The sequence below is a fragment of the Portunus trituberculatus genome, chromosome 1 (assembly GCF_017591435.1).
Source record: "Portunus trituberculatus isolate SZX2019 chromosome 1, ASM1759143v1, whole genome shotgun sequence".
NCBI classification, from domain to species: Eukaryota; Metazoa; Arthropoda; class Malacostraca; order Decapoda; family Portunidae; genus Portunus; species Portunus trituberculatus.
Window position 1 is genome coordinate 3,498,283 of NC_059255.1, and position 22,958 is coordinate 3,521,240.

At 39.8% G+C, this 22,958-nt stretch overlaps 3 protein-coding genes and 1 non-coding gene across 4 annotated transcripts; 1 reads left to right on the forward strand and 3 right to left on the reverse strand.

Moving 5' to 3' along the window:
• Nucleotides 1-6,433: 6,433 nt before the first annotated feature.
• On the forward strand, nucleotides 6,434-6,904 carry LOC123519873. The gene has a single exon (XM_045281919.1). The coding sequence runs from the start codon at nucleotides 6,434-6,436 to the stop codon at nucleotides 6,902-6,904; it is 471 nt and encodes a 156-aa protein (XP_045137854.1).
• A 504-nt stretch (nucleotides 6,905-7,408) lies between these two features.
• LOC123520469 (galactoside alpha-(1,2)-fucosyltransferase 1-like) lies at nucleotides 7,409-11,783 on the reverse strand. The gene is made up of 7 exons (XM_045283143.1): nucleotides 11,756-11,783; nucleotides 11,556-11,634; nucleotides 10,810-11,072; nucleotides 10,209-10,312; nucleotides 9,407-9,891; nucleotides 8,970-9,055; nucleotides 7,409-8,165 (listed from the first exon to the last, which is right to left on the reverse strand). Exons 1-7 carry the CDS (start codon nucleotides 11,781-11,783, stop codon nucleotides 7,951-7,953), a joined length of 1,260 nt encoding a protein of 419 aa, XP_045139078.1. The 3' UTR covers nucleotides 7,409-7,950.
• A 5,542-nt stretch (nucleotides 11,784-17,325) lies between these two features.
• LOC123503506 (galactoside alpha-(1,2)-fucosyltransferase 1-like) lies at nucleotides 17,326-21,677 on the reverse strand. Its single transcript, XM_045253373.1, has 5 exons — nucleotides 21,072-21,677; nucleotides 20,444-20,547; nucleotides 19,301-19,785; nucleotides 18,780-18,865; nucleotides 17,326-18,044 (listed from the first exon to the last, which is right to left on the reverse strand). Exons 1-5 carry the CDS (start codon nucleotides 21,391-21,393, stop codon nucleotides 17,830-17,832), a joined length of 1,212 nt encoding a protein of 403 aa, XP_045109308.1. The 5' UTR covers nucleotides 21,394-21,677; the 3' UTR covers nucleotides 17,326-17,829.
• A 1,008-nt stretch (nucleotides 21,678-22,685) lies between these two features.
• Nucleotides 22,686-22,757, reverse strand: Trnaa-cgc. Its single transcript has one exon. It is a non-coding gene; the product is annotated as a tRNA-Ala (tRNA).
• Nucleotides 22,758-22,958: the final 201 nt, after the last annotated feature.

Genomic DNA, 22,958 nt, shown 5'->3' on the forward strand with positions numbered 1-22,958 from the left:
CACACACACACACACGAGTCCAGTCGCCGTCAGTCGCCATGGGAGTTACGTCCTAACGTACTACCGCAAAACTTCGTCTGCCCCCAGCAGTTCCTCTGTCCATCTTCGTCAGCGTTCCCTTGCTGACACTGGTAACTAATGTAAGAGTTCTTCTGAACACATCTGCTACGTCAGTTAGAGCGTCATGTAATGAAGTATATTATGATACAAAATATATGTACGCTAGACAACTATAGATTCCGACACCAAACCTGTAAGAGCAGAAGCTGACCTAAGCATGCTCCCTTGATGCAGGTGCATGAAAAGGAAAAACAAATGCAAATTGATAGGGACATTCTGCTGACGTCAGCCAAGTTTTCACGGTTGTATGTGACGAAGCAAGAAAATAGTAATATACAATTTATATCCTAACACCACATCATAACTACATCACAACCAAAAGTCACTACCATGTCATCACCACAACTCACTACCACGTCACCAAAAGTCACCACCAGAGCACCACAAGTCATCACCAGGTCACCACAAATCACCACCACGTCACCACATTACCAAGTCATCAACTAAGTCGAAAGGAAATAACAATAATTTTCAGGACAAAAAATAATTGGTTCAAACTTGAGAGAGAGAGAGAGAGAGAGAGAGAGAGAAAGGAATTGTTTCTTAAACAGAGTAGCGAGTGTGCTGGAATGGCCTGGAATACACTCTGTATTCAGACAATTGGTGCTGAATCAGTAGGCAGGTTTGGGGAATTAGACAAACATATGGCTGGGAATGGCAAGCGAAAATCATTCACCGCATTGAATAAAGTGCCACGTGTACGCCTGATACTCAAGTTTACACTAACATTTGTATTCTTGTACAGAAAAACGTCACTTAGCAACTCTGTGGTCTTTGGAAATACGTACTATGAGACACTGGGAACTCTTGCCTGGCGAAGCAATGGTGTTACACTAAGGACAATGTGATGCTGTCTTGTGTCTTGCTGAAATTACTTGCTCCATCTGGCAATTCATAGGTGAAGACACGCACACCAAGCCACATAAGCCCAACACACACACACACACACACACACACACACACACACATCGCGTGGCAGATAACTCCTGAGGTGTGTATGATTCAAGATTTCCAGCTGTTCCACCACCTCAGGAATCAACGCAGGGGGGGAGTGGCCCTGTTTTGCCGCTCTGACCTCAGCCCCTCACACCTACACGTCGACGTCCCCGCCGGATTGGAGGCCCTGTGGGTGAGGGTTACCCCCTGCCACCCCGCAACACAGCCTCCATCATTGTGTGTGTTGTCTACCACCCTCCACGGGCCGCCACTGCACGGTTGCTCACTGATCACATCATCGAGACTGCTGATGCTTTACGGGTGAGATTTCCTGCTGCCAAGCTGGTAATCTGTGGGGACTTCAACCGCTTGGATATCAGTGAAATCCTGCACCAGCTACACCTCACCCAGGTCGTGGACTTCCCCACCCACCACCAGTCCACCCTCGACCTTATCATGACAGACCTGAGCCAGCAGTACTCGCCTCCCAAGCCACTCCCCCCCCCATGGGACGCAGCACCCACCTCTCCATCCTGTGGACACCCACCCCCCACCACCTCGGTTCCCAGGTCAACTGTCACCAGATCCCACAGGCCCATGCCTGACTCCGCCATGAGGGAATTTGGGCAGTGGCTAACACTTCATCCGTGGACCGAGGTACTGGAGGTGGAAGACGTCCACACAAAATGGCGGAACTACTTCACTACCACAACGGAAGCGTTCCACCACTACTTTCCCACCAAGGACATCACAGTAGACCCATCTGATGCCCCTTGGATGACGCCCTGCATCAAACGACTCCTTCGTCAGCGTGACAGGGCTTTCCACTCTAGCCCTGACCAGTACAGGAGTTTAAGGAACAGAGTTATCAGGGAAATTAAAAAAGCCAAGGCAAGCTACTACCCAGACAAAATTCACCATCTCAAGCTTACTAACAACAGACAGTGGTACGACAAGATTAAGTCTTTGTGTGGTTTACAAAAGCAAGCCTCTTCTCTTCCCTGTGTTTCACACCTTTCACCTGACAGCGCGGCCGAAGAGATTAACGGTCACTTCGCTGCGATCTGTCAGACACTCCCTCCCCTTCACTCCACTACTCTCCCAGCCTACCTCCCTGCCTCCTCCCCTCCACCCCTTGTCCAGGAGGTTGATGTTTACAGGAAGCTTCTTAAATTTAAACTAAACAGATCCACCACTCCCACTGACCTCCCCATCAAAATTTACAGAGAATTTGCCCCAGAACTTGCCACACCCCTTTGCTCTATCATCAATGCCTCCCTTGCTCAACATTCCTGCCCCGATGACTGGAAGACATCTTACGTCACCCCCCTCCCCAAAATTTCTAATCCACAGTCACTGAATGATCTAAGACCAGTCGCCATCACCCCTATACCCAGCCTTATCTGTGAAGATTTTGTTTTCGACTGGGCCTATAACAAAATTTGTAACTCTATTGACACACAACAATTTGGCAATATTAAATCCACCTCCACATCTCACTACCTTGTCAGCTTCCTGGAATTCGTCCACAGCCACCTGGACAAACGCAACACTTCTCTAGCTATTGCTTTTGTGGACTTCAGAAAGGCCTTTGATCTTGTTGATCACACTGTTGTGATAAATAAAGCCATCACTCTGGGCCTCTCTCCTACCTGATAGCGTGGTTGGCAGACTTCCTCACGGGAAGGCGTCAGGCCGTTCGTTATCAGGGCTCTGTCTCCTCTTTCCAACAGCTCACATGCGGGGTCCCTCAGGGGACCAAGATGGGTCCCCTGTGTTTCCTCATCCTTATCAACGATGCTCTCGTCCACACCCCCCACCGCTGGAAGTATGTGGACGACTGCACCGTGGGCGTACCCGTCAACAACACCAACCCAGACTTCTCAGCACTGCAGTCCACTCTAAACCAACTACAGACGTGGACGGAGGACAACAAAATGACCATCAACCACACCAAGACCGTGGTGATGCACATTTGTACCTCCACAGCAGCAGTTCCCCCTCCCCAGCTTTCTGTGGGCCCTCACTCCCTCCAGGTGGTCCGCAGCACCAAGCTTCTAGGTGTCTTGGTGGATGATCAGTTAACATGGAAGCAGCATGTTTCCAACATCATCAGGTCAGCCTCATATAAAATCTATTTACTGCGCCGACTCAGGTCCCTGGGAGCACCGGCAGATGAGCTGAGGGGAGTGTACCTCATCTTTATACTCCCTAAGCTCATGTACGCCGCCCCAGCGTGGTCCTCCTCCTGAACCTCACACAACGACAACAGCTGGAGAGGGTTCAGAGGAGGGCGTTCAGGGTCATCCTTGGGCCTGCCTACAGGTCCTACGAGGACGCCCTGACCTGCCTGAGTCTGCCGAGGCTGGCCACAAGACACCAGGAAGCCTTGGAAAAATTTGGGGAAGGACTGCTGCGTCATCCACGTCTCCGCCACCTGCTACCACCCGACGTGCCTCCCCCTGCTCGCGCCACCCGACACCATAATCGCGTGGCGCCTTTGAGAGCACCGCGCACGGATCGGTACCGACTCAGCGCGGTGCCCACTATTGTGCGAGCTTTAAATAAATAAGTGAATTTCTAGGTTAAGTTTATCCATAGTTAGGTTAAGCATTTTTAGTTCATTGTGGTAATGTCCCACCCCCTGTACATTTTCAGTGTATTTTTTTACATTGCCTAATTAATAAACCGTTTATTATTATTATTATTATTATTATAAATTACACACACACACACACACACACACACACACACACACACACACACACACGTGCACGAAAAACATTGATAAGGAAATTAGATAATAGAATATATATATATATATATATATATATATATATATATATATATATATATATATATATATATATATATATATATATCTTTAAGGCTACACTAACCAAGCTCTTGTGACATTCTCGTTCCGTCTGTTCTCCCTTTCCCCGCTCTCTCTCTCTCTCTCTCTCTCTCTCTCTCTCTCTCTCTCTCTCTCTCTCTCTCTCTCTCTCTCTCTCTCTCTCTCTCTCTCTCTCTCTCTCTCTCTCTCTCTCTATTCAAAAACTGAAATAGTGTTACATTAACTTCTATAAGAAAAGAATATTTCTGAGAGCTCATGTTGATATGTTTTTTTACCGTTAACTTTGCTAGTGCCTCAAATTTCACTGTTTTTCATTATAGTATTAAAATTTAGTAATAATAATTGTTATTGTAGTAATAACGATGTGATGGTATTTATTACGTTATATATATTTTGTGACATAACAGCTATTCAGAACATTGTACCTCGTTTGGCAGAGATTTTTTTTTTTTTTTTTAAGTACAATCGTTAATGATAATGTCATCTGCAAAGATGTATAGCTTTTTTGGAAGCACTGTGATATACATAAAAAAAAAAAAAAATCTTATAGAAAATGGTGTGTTTTAGAACTATAGAGGCGTCGAAAACACAGACAACCTTAGAAGCGATGAAAATACAAACAACCGTAGAGGCAGCGAAAATACAGAAAAAAAACTAGCAAAGAGGTGTAAAAAATAATGAAAGATTATCAGAGGAGGTTTCAGAAATACTGAAAGAACAAAGACAAATGAGATATCAAAATTTCAAAGAGATACATAAGTGAAAATACAGAAACAGTCTGGAACAAGGCTGCGTTGATGCACAGTAAAATATGAAATATACAAGATACATGGCAAATACATAATGCATACAAAAAAGATGCACCCACGCTACTTAGGTACCCAAAAGTCAAAAGTATATGAGAAAAAATACATAATAAAGTACATGTAAAGGAAAAAGGTGCATCCTGTCATGCCTAAAGGCGTCCCCTTAAGCACGACAGTTTACAATTCCCTCCCAAGAGGCAAAACAAACAACACACCTGGGACACCAAACAAGGAATAAGAAAAATACAATGCAATGCAAAGTTAACCTAACATGAGGCAAAAGATCTAATGGTAATGTAGTGTACCGGTGAGTCAAGACTCAACGCCGAAAGAGAAGCTGGCTGGGGGCTGGCCAACACAAGCGAAGTTCACCACACAGGAAGATGAAGGCACCACACACACCAGTCACATAGGAACAGCGTAGAGCAGGCGGTAGCACATGGCTCAGATAATTTGGGGTAGCAGGCGGTAGCAGGTAGCACAAGAGCTGGCTGAGGCACAGGCAAGACCTCGGGTACCAGGAGGCTTGAGGAAGTCAAGGCGAGGCGTAACCAAGTCCGCTACCGTCAAACGTAACAGGATGCTGTGTACACCGTGGCTGGAGAAGTAAAACAAATTCCAATGTCCACTTGATGTATGTATTGCAGTAAGTACACAACGTAGGTCGTCAAAGGGGAAGACAGACCCGAAAGATAGTAGGGGTGCATCCTAGGATGACGCAACCACAACTGAACACTAAGGAACACCAGCATGTGGCGCCAAAAGGGACGCGAAGGAAACACAGAGAGCGTGGGTATATAAACATAGTGCATATGAAATATATAATCATATAAGTATGTGAACGAATATACATAAAATAATACTAGTAATAATGGAGGCAGTGGCGTAGTGGATAAGGTGAGATCGGGCAGACGTCCACGCGTAGGTTCGAATTCCACCACATACCGCTTTGAAGCCATGTCATTTGTGGAGTGGTTTAAAGTTACCTACATGTCACCATGATATCCAGGTTCCCAGGTGGTTACACCAAAGATGCAAATGGGTGGTGATATGGGCCCTAATATGGGTACCACTATAAATAAAAGTGCCTGTGCCACTAATGGGCTGAAACTTAACAACGCATCCCGCATATACTCTTCAAGTATGCCTACAGGCACTATAGGCCATAACATAAAAGAAAAAAAAAACATGAGGGGTCTACCATCATATGGTACATAAACACTTTTGGGATCACATGCGATCTTTAATCAAATTTAATTAATTTCTAAGGAAAATTATTATTGTGTCAGTCAAGATAACCTGGCATCAATCAACTGGTGGAGAAGAAACAGATGCATCCCTCGCAATAGATTGAGTTGTGATAAATTGATATTTGCTGGAATTGAGTTTTTCTGGAACCAGGTGGTATCCAGGGACTGTACGGCACCTTCAAATGGCATTGGCTCAAGAAAAGTTTGAAGACCACTGTTCTACGTAGTGAGTGTGTTTTAGAGATTTTCTCTCCTTTTTTTTTTATGGTTTAGCTTGTTTTAATATTATTAACGTCCCAATAGACGATACCATAGAAATCATCTGCAAGGAAGTTTACCACACAGACGGCAAGAAACTCACCATCCCTGAATAAACTCTACGGACATTGCTACGCACCTGCACCAAGGAAGCTGCCTTTTACGGACCAGATGGCAAGATGTATGTACAATGCGACGGCGTCGCCATGGGGTCTCCTCTCGGTGTCCTCTTTGCCAATTTTTACATGGGGGCCGTCGAGGAAAAGGTTTTCGCGGAAAACCCGGACATAAAACCAACAGTCTACGCAAGATACATCGATGACATCTTCATCAACGCCAACACTGAAGAGGAAGTACTGCACCTGATCGAGAATTTCAAGAAACACTCCTGCCTCAACTACACACACGAATTAGAAGAAGAAAACAAGCTCCCCTTCCTCGACGTCATGGTGCACCGTTCAAGCTCCTGCTTCTCCACGTCAGTCTACGTTAAATCTACGAATCTCGGCTTCTGCCTAAACGGAAAAAGTGACTGCCCAGAAAAATATAGACACAGCGTCATCAATGCCTTTGTCAGGAGGGCTCTCACGCACTCATCCTCATGGAATGCAGTCCACGCTGAATTAAAAAGAATCTCCCAGCTTCTCTGCAACAACGGCTATCCGCAAAAGAAATAGACGAAGTCATACGTCGCCGCATGGACAACTACATCCGCGAGAATCCGCCCGAGCAACAAACATCGTGCATCACTCTCTACTACAAGAACACGATGTCTTCAGCATACAAAGAAGACGAGAAAGCCGTAAAGAAGATCATCCACAACAACGTCTCGCCCATCAACACAGACACTAAACTCCAAGTCATCATATATATATATATATATATATATATATATATATATATATATATATATATATATATATATATATATATATATATATATATAAACTTTTTCATTATAGTTTTGAAGTTCAGATATACGGTGATTTTTTTTTCTTTTAACCTCCTCCAACTTCAATCCATGAAAATGTAAGAGTTTGTGGGAAGTGTGGTTTTGTCATATTTACCCTCAAAACACTTTCACTAAATATATTAACATCCGTAGGAAATTCTGATGGCAGTAATTATGCTCCTTTTTCACCCATAGCTTTTTTTATATTATAATTGTGAGAAATAGTAGTAGGTGTTATAGTAATAGTAATAACAATAGTGTTATAAAAGTCAGAACAGTTTCCTTTTTGTTTTGTTACATTTATTTCTATCATAACAACCATCCATTAAGTCATATATTGTCTAATAGAAAGGTATTTAAAAAAAAAAACGGGACATTACTGTGAATGTCACGCATAAATACCAATAGCATTATTGGAAGTACTGTGTTATAGAAAAAAAATATCATATAGAAACGTACAATGTATATTAAAACATTGTATTAGAGAAGAAAATGACGATGAATGTGGTTTGGAAATTCCGTAAGTATTTATAAGAGACATTGTGTAGTAAAGAAAGAATAAAGAAATTGTTTTCATTAAACATATAAAGTACTGAAAATATTAACTAAGAGGGAAATAATCAATTAAAAGAAATATTTAGAAACATAAGAGTATAAAATTAGTAAAAAGAAAGAAAAGGTATACAAAAACACTTAGTAGAAAAAGTAATAATGGAGTTAAAACAAGACAAAAGCTATCAAAATAAAGGCAAATAAATAATCAAATTGCTTTCATTCGCTGTATTCTTGATTGTCGCCCCTATCAACATTGTAAAAGATTGGAGACTTGATACACTTCACGAAGCCGTAGCGAGGGTTGGTGGTGAGCGGGTGTGTTATGTTGCCATTCCCCATTAGTGCTCCCATGAAGCTGAAGGTTCCGTAGCTTATAATATGATGATCTCCCAAACTCATCGCCGCCATGTCTTCGGCTGGGACTTTTGAAGCTGGCGGATAAAGGTAGGTCAGGTTTTATTTCTGCTGTTTCAGGTTATTTTCTCATTTTTCATGGTTCTAGTGGATGTTTGTGTGACTGAAAAGGATGTCTTGATTTAAGTTAAAAAATGTTTTTGTGTTGTTAGGTTTTTCATGTGCTTTTCCTGTTTTTTAAGGTTCTAGTGGGTGTTTATGTGTTTCAAAGGGATGTTGTCTTCTTTTGTAATAGTTTAGCAGGTTTCAATGTGTCATTAGGTTTTTCATGTGCTTTTTTTTTTTCTAAGGTTATGGGTGTTTATTCTCGTTTTGTGATAGTTTAGCAGGTTTCATTTGGGTATTAAGGGTTTTCGTGTGGTTTTTTGCTACATTTTACAGTTTTTTCTTGGAAATTCTTACCTTTTTTTTATTCCTTTGCTTAATAGTAGATAGATTATTGTGAGAAGTTTTTTTTTCATGATTTAGGAACAGTTTTTCACGGTTTTCTTGATAGTATAACAGATTGTAGTTTTTTTTTTCATTTTTCATATATATATATATATATATATATATATATATATATATATATATATATATATATATATATATATATATATTTTTTTTTTTTTTTTTTTTTTATTTATTTATTTTTATTATTATTTTTTTTTAGGGGCTTATTGGAAAGTTCCATATTCCAAAATGTTTTAGTGTTCCTATGATAATGAAGAAGGTTTTAGTGAAATTCTTTCGTGTTTTATTACAAGTGAAATATAATGATGAATATGATAATGAAAATAAAAAAATTATGACAACGGTGACGATGGCAAATATGAACTCACCAATGACTAGCACGTCCTTTGCCTGGAGCTTCTCTCTGCACCATTCTGGGTCGTCACTTACCACCATAAATAGAGGGCGCTTCAACCTGTGGGTAGGGTGGGGAGGGGGTTGGTGTTGTAGTCAGGGTATGTATATTGGAGATCACAAGTCTTTCATTACGAGTTCCTTTTTGTGACTTTCACTGGAACCACGAAACCCATTAAAAAACATGATAACCTCCACTTAAACCAGCTGAACTCATGAGATTTACCAAACACCATTGAAAACCATAGATAACCATTAGACTATTGTCAAAGTCACAAAACCCTGTAAAACTATGATAATATCTGATGGTACATGTTACAACAGTCACTGGACTCACAACAGCACTCGTAAAAACACCAACTTCATCCCTTCATTCTACGTAGGTCCCACGAAAAAAAAAAAATAAACTTACTGTTTCTTGTAGAACTCAAAGGCGTTGGTGTAGTAGAGTTTGTCCAGCTGAGTCAGATTCATCTCGTACTGCAAGTGCTTCGTGTAGTCCGTCCGTCTGACATGAACAGTAACAATTGGGAAATCCCTGTGGTGATAGGTCGCATTGAAACTCCTAAGCGCATTGTCGATATTCCGTATGGCATTCTTCTTCACCTCGTCTCGGAAATTGAACAGGGAGTGAATCAAGTTTCGATGCTCCAGTAAGAGGTCTCGTGGTGCGGGGAAGTTGTAGATGTGGTAAGGAGTGTCCAGCAAAGACTCAGTGATGATATTGGAGGTGATGGAGTTCTGGGCCGTAGCCTCAGCCCTGTACAGCTTGTTATAAAGGATGTTGTAAAGGGTGCTCTTAGCCTTCCCCACGTAGCAGTCTGGTTTCTTGACTGGTATGTTTATGTTTTTGAAGATTTTGTTAAGCTCTGTGTACATTTCATCGAAGATAGCCACCTGTTTGTGAATAGCCAGCTGTTATGAGAGGGACGAGGAAAGACAGACAGATTGCTATTCGTGAACGCATTGCTATCACATTAGAACTTTTTAAACGCCAGAGATGTTAACAATCCAAAACGCGTGTTAAACTGTACCTATGATTGTGACTTGAAAAAGAAAACCATTGAAAATACCAATAATTTCTACCAAAGCTTGTTAAATTATCATCGGAAGCATGAAACACGTGGGTGACCCTCTTACGTAAAAAAAAAAAAAAAAAAAAAGAGTTTGGATAATCAAGTTATAGGACAGTTGAGCAGTGAGCAGTGACTGACCCGGATTCCAAACAGGTGACGCAGGATGTAGAGGCTGGCGTACTGACACATCTTGTTGCCGAGACACCCCGCCCTGTTCATTGTGACGTAAGGCTTGTCGCAGTCTGTAACAGTGTGACACATTCTTTATGAGGCTAAGATCCGTTCTCATTGACCATTTAACTAGTCAGGCTCGTGTGATTTTGTTTTCAATTTTCTATTTGCAAAAGTTATGATACTCTATCATTGTGATAATGAAATTTCCAGTAACCTTCACTGCACCGTCCAAATCATGAAAATTGTGAAAATACTAATAAGTACAACTGGAACCTATAAAACTATGACTTGAGTCTTGCAAACCACAATTACTTTTAGTAGAGCCTCTTCAACTATCTCTCGAATTATGAAATAAAGCACAGTTGAAAACTATCAACTTTCAACAGAGCCTATTAAATTAATGAATCATGAAAAACAAACATCCAAGAAAACTTAATAACCAAGTTATCATTGTAATCACGAGAACATCCTGTAAAACCCCAACCAAACATCTAGAAACTGTTAAAAATGATCCCGAAATATTTTATCCTCTTAATTCTGGAAAGTCCTGTGATGCATTCCTTACCGTTCTCTGGAACAGGTTGAACTTTCAGCTTTCCGAAATAAGGGTAGCAACCAGACTGTAAAGGGAACTCCTTGGGTTTTTCAATCAACGTAAGGCGAGGACCAGCCTGCTCCTTTGTTTTGGAGGCTATTGTGTTGTCTGTAAGATTTCTATAGATCTTGAGGAGATTTTCTAATACCGGCTTTGGTAGCTGGAGGAATGTGTTTTTGGCCTCCTTAGTGGAAACCCATTTATGTCTGTATGAGAGTCGGATGATAACGAGGCTGTTGACAAGGCAAAGAAATCCTAAGATCCGTTTGATGGTTTTCTTCTGATAGAATATCGCCATGGCTACTTTGTCATAGGGTGGCTGACTCCTTGCCGTTTTAGGGTCTCAATTCTCCAGTTGAATGTGGTTTATTCTCAATTTCTTTCCAGTTAAATGTGCGAGGCTTTCTCCAGGGGTTAAGGGTGTTTCTTCAGGTGTTAGTGGTTTTCGTTCAGGTGTTAAAGATATTGTTCAGGTGTTACGGACTTGAGTACCAGCTGTTGTCTTTCTTTCTTAGTATTTCACTTGTCTCTGTAACAAACAATGCACTAAGTTACCAGAAGTTATTGGAATCATGTAAACAATTCAAAACCCTCAAAAACTTTCTCTTCAACCTGTTTGATAGATGTGTCAGTTCTGATCATATCTTTGGCATTTCTTATGCCTTGGAGCGAGGTAGCTAGCATTCTTGTCATGTGTAACTCCTGATGGAGTATACCTTTGGATATAGTCAGTGACGGGAGCAGGAATGGGCAGGTCGGGGGTCGTCACCACGTCATCACCACAAGTAACCACCGCTGATAGGATATTATTTTTATATTGTTTTTTTTTTTATATCCTCTCATACAATTGTAAGAACTGGACTGATGTCAACTGAATGTCTATATGATTTTTTTTTTCTCTCTCCTTCTCATGCACCTGCACCAGGGGACCATGCTGACGTCATCTTCCGCTCTTACAGACTCGCTGTGAGAATCTGTAGTTGCTTCGTGTACGTGTATTTCATTATAATAAAGTACACTAACATATACATGCATTTGTACAATAATATGTATTATTTCTTTAATTCATAATCACATCATACTCTAACTGATGTAGCAGGTATGTTTGAAAGAGCTCTTATTTTTACGAGACGGTCACCAATGTCACTAAGGGAACGCTGCCGAAGATGGACAGAAGAGCAGACGGAGGCTTGCGGGAGCACAGTCAAGGACGTAACTCCATGGCGACTGACGGGGACATATTCTTGTGTGTGTGTGTGTGTGTGTGTGTGTGTGTGTGTGTGTGTGTGTGTGTGTGTGTGTGTGTGTGTGTGTGTGTGTGTGTGTGCGCGCGCGCGTGCGATAAACTGTCTTGGCTTAGTGTAAATAACTGAACATTTAAACTAATATATGTAGTTCACAAAGTCCACGAAGGTGACAAGACAATCACTATATTAATTTAAAATATACAGCTATTTACAGTAAACCAAGATATTCTTCACACACAAGTCTATATATGTGTTTGGCTTGTCACCTTCCATAACAGTGGTGGCAGCAATGAAACAATAAAAAATATATATGGTCATTGTTATGTTTGTTATGAGTTGTAATCGAATCACCTGTGTTATTCGTTCAACGACTCTATGAGCACTGTTTCCCATAAGGTGACAAGCCAAACAAACATGTAGTTTGCAAAACTGTCTTAGTTAAGTGCAAATAACTGTACATTTAAACTATTATAGTGCAAGTCTACATGTTTTTCTTTTTTTATGCAAGAGGGAAAATAAGCCTAGGGCAACAAAAGATTGAAAAAAAAGACCCACTTGAAATGCCACTTCCCTTAAAGATGATAAAGAAATAGCCCAAGGACAGGGACATAGGTTTTGAAAACTTCCTTTTAAAAGTCAAGTCACAGAAAAATGGAAATACAGAAACAGGCAGGGATCTCCAGAGTTTACGAGAGAAAGGTATGAATGATTTAGAGTACTGGTTAACTCTTGCATTAAAGGCTTGAACAGAATAGGGATGAGAGGAAGAAGGAAGCCTTGTGCAGCGAGGCCGCAGGGAGAGGGAAGGCATGCAGTTAGCAAGATCAGTAGAGTAGTTAGGGTGAAAATAGGTATAAAAGATAGAAGATGCAACATTTCGGCGATGAGAAAGGGACTGAAGACAGTCAGTTTGCCTTGTCACCTTTGTAGAATTAGTTTAAATGTACAGTTATTTACACTAAACCAAGACGGTCACACACACACACACACAGTCGCCAGACGGTTACGTCCTGAGCGTGCTACCGCAAAACTTCGTCTGCCTCCAGCAGTTCCTCTGTCCATCTTCGTCAGCGTTCCCTTGCTGACACTGGTGACTGGCTCGTAAATGTAAGAGCTCAGTTAGAGCATCATGTAATGAAACATATTATGATACAAAATATATGTACAATAAACAACTACAGATTCCCACACCGAGCCTGTAAGAGCGGAAGCTGACCTAAGCATGGTTTCCTGATGCAGGTACTCGTACATGAGAAAAAAAAAAAAGTTCTAATTGATAGGGACATTCAGCTGACGTCAGCCAAGTTTCCACGGTTGTATGTGACGAAGCAAGAAAATCGTAATATATAATTCATATCTTAACACCACATCATAACTACATCACAACCAAAAGTCACTACCATGTCATCACCACAACTAACCACCACGTCACCAAGTCACCACCAGAGCACCACGAATCATCACCAGGTCACCACAAATCACCACCACGTCACCACAAATCACCACCACGTCACCACTGCCAAGTCGTCAACCAAGTCGAAACGAAATGACAATAATTTTTAGGACAAAAAATAATTGGTTCAAACTTTATAATATATATATATATATATATATATATATATATATATATATATATATATATATATATATATATATATATATATATATATGAGAGAGAGAGAGAGAGAGAGAGAGAGAGAGAGAATTGTTTCTTAAACAGAGTAGCGGATGCACTGGAATGGCCTGGAATACACTCAGTAATCAGACAATTGGTGCTGAATCAGTAGACAGGTTTGGGGAATTAGACAAACATATGGCTGGGAATGGCAAGCGAAAATCATTCACCGCATTGAATAAAGTGCCACGTGTACGCCTGATACTCAAGTTTACACTAACATTTGTATTCTTGTACAGAAAAACGTCACTTAGCAACTTTGTGGTCTTTGGAAATACGTACTATGAGACACTGGGAACTCTTGCCTGGCGAAGCAATGGTGTTACACTAAGGACAATGTGATGCTGTCTTGTGTCTTGCTGAAATTACTTGCTCCATCTGGCAATTCATAGGTAAAGACACTCACACCCACACCTACACACACACACACACACACACACACACACACACACACACACACACACACACACACACACACACACACACACACACACACACACACACACACACACACACACACACACACACACACACACACACACACACACACACACACACACACACACACACACACCTACGCACAACACCTACACACACGTGCACGGAAGACATTGTTAAGGAAATTAGATAATAGAATATATATATATATATATATATATATATATATATATATATATATATATATATATATATATATATATATATATATATATATATATATATATATATATATATCCTTCGCAGGCTACGCTAACCAAGCTTCTGTCACATTCATATAAAGAATAGAAAATCTAGAAGAGTTTTGTAAATATATTTTTTACCGTTAACTTAGATAGTGTCTCAAATTCCACAGTTTTTCATTATAGCATTACAATGTAGTAATACTAGTTATTGTAATAATAGCGATGTGATGTTATTGAGATCAACACTGTTTCCTCTTTATTTCGTTACATAAATTACGTGCATATAATAATTACTATCCAGAACATTGTACATTGTTTAGGCAGAGAGAGATTATTTTTTTTAATCAGATATTAATGATAATGTCACCTGCAAAGATTTATAGTTTTATTGGAAGCACTGCGATAAAGATAAAGAAAGAAATCGTTTAGAAAATGGTGTATATTAGAACCGTAGAGGTGACGAAAATACAGACAACCGTAGAAACGACAAAAAAAAAAAAAAAATACAGAAAAACGAAGTGGTGACGAAAATACAAACAACCGTAGAGGCGACGAAAATACAGAAAAAAAAAAAACTAGCAAAGAGGTGTAAAAAATAATGAAAGATTACCAGAGGAGGTATCAGAAATACTGAAAGAACAAAGACAAATGAGATATCAAAATTTCAAAAAGATACACCAGTGGAAATACAGAAACAGTCTGGAACAAGGCTGCGTTGAATGCACAGTAAAATATGAAATATACAAGATACATCTCAAATATATAATGCATACAAAAAAGATGCGTAAAGCAGGCGGTAGCACGTGGCACAGATCACTTGGGTAGAAGACGGAAGCAGGTGGCACAAAAGCTGGCTAAGGCACAGGCAAGTTCTCGGGTAGCGTGAGGCTGGATGAAGTCAAGGCGAGCGGTAAGCTAGTCCGCTACCGTCAAACGTAGCAAGGCGCTATGTTGCGGAAGTATACAATGTAGGTCGTCAAAGGGGAAGACAGACCCGGAAGATAGTAGGGGTGCATCCAAGAATGACAACCACAACTGAGCACTAAGGAACACCAGCATGTGGCGAGAAAACAAGAGACGCGAGGGAAACACAGAGAGCGTGGGTACATATAAGTATAGTGCATATGAAATGTACGATCGTACTCGTACATACAAGAATGTGAATGAATAAACATAAATAATAGTAGTAATAAGAGTAAACATGTGAGGGGGCCACCACCACATGGTACATAAGCACTCTTGGGATCATATGCGATCTTTGATTAAATTCATTTTCATTCGTTTCATAGGAAAGTTATTGTTACCTTACACAGGATAATTTGGCATCGATCAACTGGTGGAGAAGAAACGGATTTATCCCTCGCAATAGATTGAGTTGTGATAAATTAGTATTTGCTGGAATTGAGTTTTTCTGGAACCAAGTGGTACCCAGGGACAGTACGGCACCTCCAAGTGGAAGTGGCTCAAGAAAGGTTTGGAAGCAACTCTTCTACGTAGTGTGGTTTAAGGAGGTTTTCTCGCTTTTTATGGTCTTCCTGGTTTCAATATTATTAGTTTTCATTTTTTTTTTTTTTTTTTTTTTTTTTTTTTACAAAGTTTTATTGGTGGTTCGTGTTATGTTCCCTTTTGTGACTTGTTATGGAAACTGAAATTTCCTAAACCTAAGATTGTACGTTGAAAAACCTCCCCTAGAACCAACTATTCTTTTTCCTGAATCACGAAAACCATTAAATTTCATGATGACCTCCACTTAAACGATCATTAGACTCACTAAAGATGGTTGAAATCACCATTAATCTCTACTAGAAACCGCTAAAAATGCATTAAATCCTTTAAAAACAATGATAGTCTCCACTGGAACGCATTGAATAATCTCTGGGCTCGCCTAAATACCCTTATTCTTTTCATCCCTTCAGTACTTCCTCTTTTTTCTTTATTTTCATTGTGACTGATGGTGTACATAGTCTCTCTCTCTCTCTCTCTCTCTCTCTCTCTCTCTCTCTCTCTCTCTCTCTCTCTCTCTCTCTCTCTCTCTCTCTCTCTCTCTCTCTCTCTCTCTCTCTCTCTCTCTCTCTCTCTCTCTCTCTCTCTCTCTCTCTCTCTCTCTCTCTCTCTCTCTCTCTCTCTAATAAACTGAAATAATATCACATTCTTTAGCACATATGACAGGAAAGTAAAAACGTAATAGATTTCTATTAAGAATTTATTTTTCTTTACCATCAACTTTAGTAGCGTCTCGAATTTCACCGTTTTTCATTATAGCTTTGAAGTTTAGATATACGGTGATTTTTTGTTTTGTTTGTTTTTTCCTCCAACTTCCGTCCGTGAAAATATAAAGAGGTTGTGGGAAGTGTGGTTTTGTCATTTTTACCCTCAAAATACTTTCACTAAAAATATCAACATCCACAGAAAATTCTGATGGCAGTAATTATGCTCCCTTTTCACCCATATTATAATTGTGAGAAATAGTAGTGGGTTATATAGTACTAGGCGGTGGTGTATTGGATAAGGTGGTAACTGGTAAGCATGGGATGGTGGAATCCCACCACATACCGCTTTGAAGCCATGCCATTTCTGGAGTGGTTTAAAGTTACCTACATGTCACCGGGATACCAAGGTTCTAGGTGGTTACACCGAAGATGCATTTGGGTGGTGATATGGGCCCTAATATGGTTACCACTATAAATAAAACTGTCTCCGCCTCTAATGGGTGGAAGCTTAACAGCGCTTCCCACATATAATATATTCCTCAAGTATGCCTACAGGCGCTATAGACCATAATGTAAAAATAAATAATGATAAAAAGAATAGCAAAAAGTAGTAGTAGTAGTTTTAATGTAGTAATAGAGATGTGATGTTATAAAAACAAGAACAATTTCATTTTCATTTTGTTATATTTATTACTATCATGACAACCATCCATCAAGTCATATATTGTCTCTTAGAAAGGTATTTTTTTAAAGTAGAGACATTGATTTGAATGTCACCTACAAATATCAATAGCATTTTTGGAAGTACTGTGATATAGAAAGGAAATCATCGTATATAAGCATAATGTTTATCAAAACATTGCATAAGAGAAGAAAATTACATAGAAAGTGGTTTGAAACCATTTATTTTTGGAAATTTCGAAAGTATTTATAAGAGACATCGTATAGAAGAAGAAAGAATGAAGAAATTGTTTTCATTAAAGTTAATGAATACTGAAAACATTGTCTAAGAGGGAAAGAATCAATTAAAAGAAATATTTAGAAACAGAAGAGTATAAAAATTAGTAGAAAGAAAGAAAAGATGAAAGAAACTTAGGAAGCGCTTAGTAGAAAAAATAATAGTAAAAAAAAAAAAAAAATAGAAAATTAAAAGCAAATAGATAACCAATTTGCCTTCATTCACTGTATTCCTGATTGTCGCCCCTATCAACATTGTAAAAGACTGGAGACTTGATACACTTCACGAAGCCGTAGCGAGGGTTGGTGGTGAGCGGGTGTGTTATGTTGCCATTCCCCATTAGTGCTCCCATGAAGCTGAAGGTTCCGTAGCTTATAATATGATGATCTCCCAAACTCATCGCCGCCATGTCTTCGGCTGGGACTTTTGAAGCTGGTGGATAAAGGTAGGTCAGGTTTTATTTCTGCTGTTTCAGGTTATTTTCTCGTTTTTCATGGTTCTAGTGGATGTTTGTGTGACTGAAAAGGATTTTGTCTCAGTTTAAATTTATTAGTTTTCAGTGTGTTGTTAGGTTTTTCATATGCTTTTCCTGTTTTTAAGGTTGTAGTGGGTGTTTATGTGTTTTAAAGGGATGTTGTCTCCTTTTGTAATAGTTTAGCAGGTTTCAATGAGTCATTAGGTTTTTACTATGCTTTTTCTGTTTGTTTTTATGTTGTAATGGGTGTTTATTTGTTTAAAAGGGATTTGGTTTCGTTTTGTGATAGTCTACCAGGTTTCAGTTTATTTTCATTTTTTTTCTTTTCTTTATTTTTTCTTGGAAATTCGTCCGTGTTTATGTTATTTGATAGCTTAGCTTGGTTACTGTGAATTTTTTTTTTTTTCGTGCTTTAAGAATTGATTTTCTTATATATATAGTTTTACAGGTTTTTATTTATTTTTTTTTCATATCTTCGTGTTTCTTTTCTTTTATATCTGCTTTTCTGTTTTAGTTTTCAGGGGCTTATTGGAAGGTTCAATATTCCAAAATGTTTTAGTGTTCCTATGATAATGAAGGTGGTTTTAGTGAAATTCTTTCGTGTTTTATTACAAGTGAAATATAATGATGAATATGATAATGAAAATAAAAAAAAATTATGACAACGGTGACGATGGCAAATATGAACTCACCAATGACTAGCACGTCCTTTGCCTGGAGCTTCTCTCTGCACCATTCTGGGTCGTCACTTACCACCAGAAAGAGAGGGTGCTGCAACCTGGCGGGTAGGATGGTAGGTGTTGCAGTCATGACGTGTACATTGGAGGTCACAAGTCATTCATTACTTGTTCCTTTTTATGAGTTTCACTGGAACCACGAAACCCATTGAAGAACATGATAATCTCCACTAGAACTAACTATTCTTTTACCAAAACCACGAAATCCATTGAAAAACACGATAATTTCCACTTACACCGGCTGAAAAGTCGCTGGACTCCCCAATCATCCGTGAAAATACTAAGTATCCCTTAAACTATCGTTAAATTCACGAAACCCATTTAAACTATGATAATCTCTAATGGTACCTGTTGAATAATCATTGCATTCATGATAACACCCTTAAAAACAACAACTTTCGCTTTTTTCATTAATTTATGTAGGTTCCACTGAAAAATTCAAAAGGATACTACTTAAAGAAAAAATAGATACTTACCGCTTTTTGTAGAACTCAAAGGCGTTGGTGTAGTAGACTTTATCCAGCTGAGTCAGATTTATCCGGTTCTTTAGGTGCTTCGTGTAGTCCGTCCGTCTGACATGGACAGTGACAATTGGGAAGTCCCTGTGGTGATACGTTGCATTGAAACTCCTCAGAGCAGTGTCGATATTCCGTATGGCATTCTGCCTCACCTCGTCTCGAAAAATAAACAGGGAGTGAATCAGCTTTCTATACTCCAGTAACAGGTCACGTGGTGCAGCGTAGCTGTAGATGTGGTAAGGAGTGTCCAGCAGAGGCTCAGTGATGATATTGGATATAATGGTGTTCTGGGCCGTAGCCTCAGCCCTGTACAGCTTGTCATACAGACTCTTGTAGGTGGTACTTTTAGCCTTCCCAACGAAGCAGTCTGGTTTCTTGACTGGTATGTCTATGTTCTTAAAGATTTTGTCAAGGGTTGTGTGCATTTCATCGAAGATAGCCACCTGTTTGTGGGTAGCCAGATGTTATGAGAGGGTCGAGGAAAGACAGGCAGAGAGATTCCTATTCGCGAACGTATCTGATCAGAATTTTTAAACGCCAGAGATGTTAACAATGCAAAACTCGTGGTAAACTGTACTTATTATTATGAAAACACACGAAAATATCAATAGTATCTACTAATGCTTGTTAAACTATCATCGGAAACATGAAAAACGGGTAGGACTCTCTTACGTAAAAAAAAAAAAAAAAAATAGAAAAAGAGTCTGGATCAGGGTTTCTCAACCGGGGTTGCTTGGAACCCTAGGGTTCCGCAAAAGGTCCAAAGGGTTCCGCAAGAATAAGTGAGATAAGCTAATGCACTTTTGACTTTTTATTTAATTTTATATACGTAATATAACTAAACACGCACAATGAATTACTGGTTATTGTAATATTATAATATATTATTTTTCCTTAAAACAATTATTCAAAATTTTTTATGATATTTGTCACGTGAAATACGATGAAAATAAAATGATAAATATATGGTATATAATTTTTGTTTTTGCGCAGGGGTTCCTTGAGACATATAATTTATTTTTAAGGGTTACGCAAAGGGTTGAGAAACGCTGGTCTGGATAATCAAGTTATAGGACGGTAGAGTAATGAGCAGTGACTGACCCGGACTCCAAACAGGTGACGCAGAATGTAGAGGCTGGCGTACTGACACATCTTGTTGCCCAGACGTCCAGATTTGTTGATTGTGACGTAAGGCTTGTCGCAGTCTGTAATTGTGTAACACATTTCTTATAACGCTGTGGTCCTTGTTCTCAATGGTTCTTCCTTATCAAAAAGCTACTTTACTAGCCAGGTTCTTGTGATTTTGATTTCATTTTTTTTTTCTTATTTGCAAAAGTTATGTTGCTCTATCAGTGTGACAATAAGATATGAAGTAACTTTCACTGCACCATCCAAACCTGTCACTGGAATCATGAAAATACGAATAAGTACAATCGGAACCTATTAAACTATGACTGACGTCGTGCAAACAACCACAACTAATACTAGAACCTCTTGAACTATCACTCGAATCATGAAAAAAAAGTATTATTGAAGACCCCATGAACTTTCAACAGAGCCCGTTAAACTAATAAATCATGAAAAAGAAGCATCCAAGAAAACCTCAGTAACCTTCAGAACCTTTTAAGTTTTCAATGAAATCACGAAAAGATCCTTGAAAACCCACATCTAGAAACTGTTAAAAGTGATCCTGAAACATATCTGGAAAGTTCTGTTTTGCATTGCTTACCGTTCTCTGGAACAGGTTGAACTTGCAGCTTACTAAAATAAGAGAAGCAACCAGACTGTGAAGGCTTGGGTTTTTCAATCAGCGTAAGGCAAGGACCAGCCGGCTCCTTTCTTGTGGAAGCTATTGCGTTGACTGTAAGGTTTCTATAGATCTTGAGGAGGTTTACTAGTACTGTCTTTGGTAGCTGGAGGACTGTGTTGTTGGCCACATTTGTGGAAATCCATTGGTGCCTGTATGAGAGTTCGATGATAACGAAGCTGTTGACAAGGCAAAGAAATCCTAAGATCCATATGATGGTTTTCTTCTGCTGGATTATGGCCATGGCTACTTTGTCATGTGGCGGCTGACTCGTGGCCGTGTTAGGGTTTCAATTGTCCAGTTAAATGTGCTTGAGTCTCAATTCCTTTCTGGTTAAATGTGCGAGGGCTTCTCCAGGGGTTAAGTGCTTAAGTAGGGTGTCATGGCCTTTGTACGAGTACATGTGTTATGGATATTGTTCAGGTGTTAGTAGTGTTTGTTCAGGTGTTAGATATATTGTTCAGGTGTTTAGGGATATTGCTCAGGTGTTAGAGGCTTGAGTATCAGCTGTTGTCTCTTTTCCTTAGTACTACTCGTGTCGTGTCTCTGTAACAAACAATACACTTAAGTTACCAGAAGTCACTGGAACTATGAAAATATATTTCAAAACCCCCCAAAGCTTTCACAACTTTTTTTTTTTTTTTACGCCTTGGACCGAAGTAGCTAACAGTCTTCTGTTGTGTAACTATGCTGGACTGACACCTTTGGACGTAGCCAGTGATAGGAGTAGGGATGTGCAAGACAGAGATCATGTCACCACAAGTTGCCACCACAAATCATTACCATATCACCACAAGTTACCACCTTTATTACCAGGAGTCGCCACCCATCACCACAAGTTATTATTTTCTTCTTTCCTCACATACAGCCGCAAGAACTGAGCTGATGTCATCCTGATGTCCCTATCAATTTGCATTTTATTCCTCTCTCCTGCACTTGCATAAGGGGAGCACGCTAAGGTGAGCTTCCGCTCTCACAGGGTTGTAGTGGGAATCTGCAGTTTCTTAGAGTTCATGTATTTTGTTACAATTTAGTGCAGTGCACTAAATTGTAATAAACTAATACATGCACTTTGTACCATAATATGCTTTATTTCTTTAATTCATAATTACATGATATTCTAACTGATGTAACAAATGTGTTAAGAAGAGTTCTTACATTTATTATGTGGTCACTGGTGTCAGCAATGGAACGGAGACGAAGATGGACAGAGGAGCTGTCAGGGGACAGGCGGACTTTTTGAGGTAGCACTGTCAAGACGTAACTCCCCTGGCGACTGGCGGGGGTTGGACTTGTATGTGTGTGTGTGTGTGTTTCACTTCACTGTTTGATCTGCTGCAGTCTCTGACGAGACAGCCAGACGTTACCCTACGGAACGAGCTCAGAGCTCATTATTTCCGATCTTCGGATAGGCCTGAGACCAGGCACACACCACACACCGGGACAACAAGGTCACAACTCCTCGATTTACATCCCGTACCTACTCACTGCTTGGTGAACAGGGGCTTCACGTGAAAGGAGACACACCCAAATATCTCCACCTAGCCGGGGAATCGAACCCCGGTCCTCTGGCTTGCGAAGCCAGCGCTCTAACCACTGAGCTATCGGGCTGTGTGTGTGTGTGTGTGTGTGTGTGTGTGTGTGTCCAAGACTTGGTTTAGTGTAAATAACTGTACATTTAAACTAATATAGTGGAAATCTACATGTGTTTGCCTTGTCGCCTTCAGGGAAATATTGTTAAGAGAGTTCATAAGCGAATGACTCACATAACTCGGTTACAGTTCATAATAGTGACCATAGCATTTTTTT

Bases quoted from the DNA above. Each gene is read 5' to 3' on its own strand.
- LOC123503506 (XM_045253373.1), bottom strand. From the start codon at position 21,393: ATGGCCATAATCCAGCAGAAGAAAACCATCATATGGATCTTAGGATTT. The intron at 18,866-19,300 runs GTAAGTATCTAT...CCTACCCGCCAG, and splicing joins TTTGAGTTCTACAAAAAGCG to GTTGCAGCACCCTCTCTTTC. The intron at 18,045-18,779 runs GTGAGTTCATAT...TTTATCCACCAG, and splicing joins AAAGGACGTGCTAGTCATTG to CTTCAAAAGTCCCAGCCGAA.
- LOC123520469 (XM_045283143.1), bottom strand. From the start codon at position 11,783: ATGACGTCAGCATGGTCCCCTGGTGCAG. The intron at 10,313-10,809 runs GTAAGGAATGCA...ACACTGTTACAG, and splicing joins TCAACCTGTTCCAGAGAACG to ACTGCGACAAGCCTTACGTC. The intron at 8,166-8,969 runs GTGAGTTCATAT...TTTATCCGCCAG, and splicing joins AAAGGACGTGCTAGTCATTG to CTTCAAAAGTCCCAGCCGAA.
- LOC123519873 (XM_045281919.1), top strand. From the start codon at position 6,434: ATGGGGTCTCCTCTCGGTGTCCTCTTTGCCAATTTTTACATGGGGGCC.